Raw genomic sequence first — 3739 nt, 5'->3', positions numbered from 1 at the left:
CTGTGACACTGTGAAGCATATACATTCTTACATATATATATATATATATATATATATATCAGGTCACTGATGGTTAAGCGTAACATCCCAATTTTTAACTGCAAAAATAGTCACTTTGCATAATTAATGACAATTTTTTCAAGTAACGTTCCTCCATTATTGAATTAAGAAAATACTTATTCATATACAGTACTATACAAATCTCCCACGCTTTACGCTTATCATCACTTCTATAAGTAAGAGGCATTACACAGCATGTGGTAATCAAGTAGACTCTATGGTTGTGGCAATGGAGTACTCTTCATTGACAATCATCTCCTCACAAAGGAGGTATCAACTTACATGCTTTAATGCTTTCTGGCTTCTCTTTCTCTTCACTGTCCTCTCCACAGTCTCTGTCTCTTCTTCTACAACTCCACCCTCTTACTCTGATTACTGTGATTCAATTGTTCCCGAGTCCACCCCAACCGATCCCGACTACACCACCTTGCCACATCTCCTCCGTATACCCAACGGTCGCTACACTGGTGGTGACAAAATTCTTGTCAACACCTCGTCTGATCAATTCTCCTTTGATTACGACAAGTATCTATCCTTTACCACCCGAAAAGTTTATAAAACCAAAACCAGTGGTGTTTATAAGATTGAGGCCTACTTGACCTTCTCCCAATCTTACTATTCTAATTATCGTTCTCGGAGAGGTCCACTGAAATTCCTATTGAACGGATTCTGGTCTGAATCTTCTGGGAAGCTTTGTATGCTGGGCTCGGCATCTTGGCAGTCAAGAGAAGGTAACTCTCTTGAACTTGACGCTGTTCTTAAGCTTAATTTTGCGAAGAATGCAACTATCTTAACTAGTTTGGTTAATGGAACATTGGAGAGCTTGAGTTCTTCTGATGATTTGAATTACTTTGTTCCAATTTCAATATTGGCTTTCCCTTCCATGAGTTACTACAATTACACATTGGTTTCAGAGGAATTAGATAGTGGGTTCCCTGGTGGAATTGATATTCCACAGAATCCCTCTCTTGGATTGCAACCGGGAAGTATATGTTCAACGCTCTCCAGGCAATTCCCTCCATTTAAGTTGGAGTATGCCAGCGAGTGCAATTCTTCACATAATTGTACCCCCTTTGGCAAGGATATTGGGTATTTGCCTACTTTCGTCTCCTTTTCTGAAATTCAGTGTTCTGAGGATGTACAAAAGTTAAGGTATCTGATAGATTTTTCAAATAGTAGCTATGGGTTTTATTACCAACCTTTCAATTCCGACACGACGTTGGTTGCAGAAGGATCATGGGATGGAAAGAAGAACCGGCTATGCATTGTTGCTTGCCGGATCTTGAATTCCTCTGATTCTTTGGGAAATGTTCGTGTTGGGGATTGTTCAATTAGGTTGAGCTTGAGATACCCTGCAGTTTGGTCAATCAAACAGAGGGGTATTGTTGGGCAAATTTGGAGTAACAGAACTGTGAATGATTCTGGCTACTTCCATAGGATCAAGTTTGGAGGCTTTTCCCATAACAGGGTGAGCCTTCCTGGTTTGGAGTATGAGTACACTCAAATGGAGAGAGTAGAAATCTTATGCCCAGTAAAAAAGCCTTCTCAACACAAAGGGCTGAGATACCCAATTGCAGATTCTTATGATATGAGATTCGACATGTCGGTAAAAGATTCAAAAGGAAGAAGTTCTTGGGGTTCTGCAGTCCCCATCTCTGTGGGTGATCAGTTTTATGAGCATCGGTATGCTTTTGTCAGTACAAGCTCTATGGTTGACGAAAGCTCTGCATTGGAGGCAGAAGCCAACTATAGTAGACCATTCAATATCAGCTACAACATAATGTTTTATCCGTTTGCTGGTGACATATATGATCCGAGTACTGATGGTCAAGTGGAAATTTCTGGTGAGGGGATCTATGATGAGCAAACAGGACACCTCTGTATGGTCGGCTGTAAAAAGCTGGGTTCATACATTCAGGAGTCAACAAATGATCCTATGGACTGTGAAATTCTTTTGAAATTCCAGTTCCCTCCACTTAATTCAAAGAAGGGAGATGTTATTAAGGGAAGCATTGAAAGCACAAGGAAACCTTCAGATCCCCTTTTCTTTGAGCATTTGAAGTTCTCCGCAACAGCTTACTATAATGGTGAAGCTAGACGATCCATCTGGAGGATGGATTTGGAGATCATAATGGCTTTAATCTCTAACACACTCGCATGTGTCTTTGTGGGGTTGCAAATCTTTTATGTCAAAAAGCGCCCTAATGTGCTTCCCTTTACTTCACTTGTCATGCTTGTGATCCTTACTTTGGGGTACATGATTCCTCTTCTGCTCAACTTTGAAGCCCTCTTCTTGAAAATTCATAATCGGCGAAATGTGTTCCTCAGGACCGGTGGATGGCTTGAAGCGGATGAGGTGACCGTGAGGATAATTACAATGGTGGCTTTCCTGCTGCAATTCCGTCTTCTCCAGCTGGCATGGTCTACACGATTAGGTGACAGAAACCAAAAGGGCCTGTGGGTAGCTGAAATGAAATCGCTATTCGCGACTACAGCATTTTACATTTCAGGGGCACTTATGGTGTTGTTCGTGAATTGGATGAAGAACAAAAATGGCAACACAACGGTGTCTTCTAGCATTGAGGTTTACCAACAACATAACCTCTGGGGAGATTTGAGATCTTATGGTGGTTTGGTCATTGATGGTTTTCTGTTCCCTCAAATCCTTCTCAACATTTTCCAAATGTCAAGAGAAAATGCTCTCTCCCGTTCATTTTACATTGGCACTACCTTTGTTCGATTGCTGCCACATGCATATGATCTTTACAGGGCTCACTTCGTTCCCCAGCATTTTGACGGGTCATACATTTACGCGAATCCTACTGCAGATTTCTATTCCACTGCTTGGGATGTGATCATCCCTTGTGGGGGTATGTTCTTTGCAGTGGTCATCTTCTTGCAGCAGCGATTTGGGGGTCGTTGTATCCTTCCTCGGAGATTCAGGGAATCAGAATTTTATGAGAAGGTTCCTGTAGTCAGCAATGGGTAATTGCTAACGATATGCAGCATTTCAACTTTCTGTACGTCAAGTGTTCACTACTGTTGGCTTCTTTATGTATTGTTAGCATATGTGTTTGTGTTTTACTAATATAGGCTTGCTTTGTAATGTGTGTGTAATAAGTTTTATCTTTAGCTGCATATGTAAATCAGACAAGCAAGCTCTGGCGTTTACCACTGTTGGCTTCTTTATGTATTGTTAGCAAATGTTTTACTAATATATAGGCTTGCTTTATAACGTGTGCAAAAGTAGTGCCTTTTTTACTGTTACCTGCATTTTATTTTTTTATTTTTTTATTTTTTTTTGTGCAGATACTTCAATGATATGTTGCAAGTAATTAACTTTCAGTAAGTGAATTTTTTTTTTTTTACTTTCAACTTGCCTTATTGCAACAGCCCTCCCCTCCCCCCTCTCTCAAGCAAGAGCCCTAATTTGATTCTATTTCAGGCTTTTCTTTTTTTCTTTTTTTTTTTTTTTTTTTTTGTCTATTCGAAAGTTCAAGTAAATGCACACACTTATTATATAGGGTAAATTACACTGATCTCGCCTAAGGTTTGAACAAATTTCACACAAATAGAGTATCTAAGATTTATTATTTTGACTTCTTTAAAGTTTAAGTGTATAAGAACTTAAAAATAAAAAATAAAAAATAAATAAAAAAAAGGTATAAAATAACTAAGT

The 3739-nt window shown here is 39.3% G+C and overlaps 1 protein-coding gene across 1 annotated transcript; it reads left to right on the top strand.

The window, feature by feature from the left end:
- Nucleotides 1-277: 277 nt before the first annotated feature.
- LOC132309737 (uncharacterized) lies at nt 278-3049 on the top strand. Its single transcript, XM_059808020.1, has one exon. The coding sequence runs from the start codon at nt 278-280 to the stop codon at nt 3047-3049; it is 2772 nt and encodes a 923-aa protein (XP_059664003.1).
- Nucleotides 3050-3739: the final 690 nt, after the last annotated feature.

Source organism: Cornus florida, unplaced genomic scaffold (genome assembly GCF_030987335.1).
Source record: "Cornus florida cultivar Cherokee Brave unplaced genomic scaffold, ASM3098733v1 CherokeeBrave_3.0.0_Hap2_Chr05, whole genome shotgun sequence".
Taxonomy (NCBI): Eukaryota; Viridiplantae; Streptophyta; class Magnoliopsida; order Cornales; family Cornaceae; genus Cornus; species Cornus florida.
Note: the sequence above shows the minus strand (reverse complement) of the source record. Positions and strands in the feature narration are given on the sequence as shown.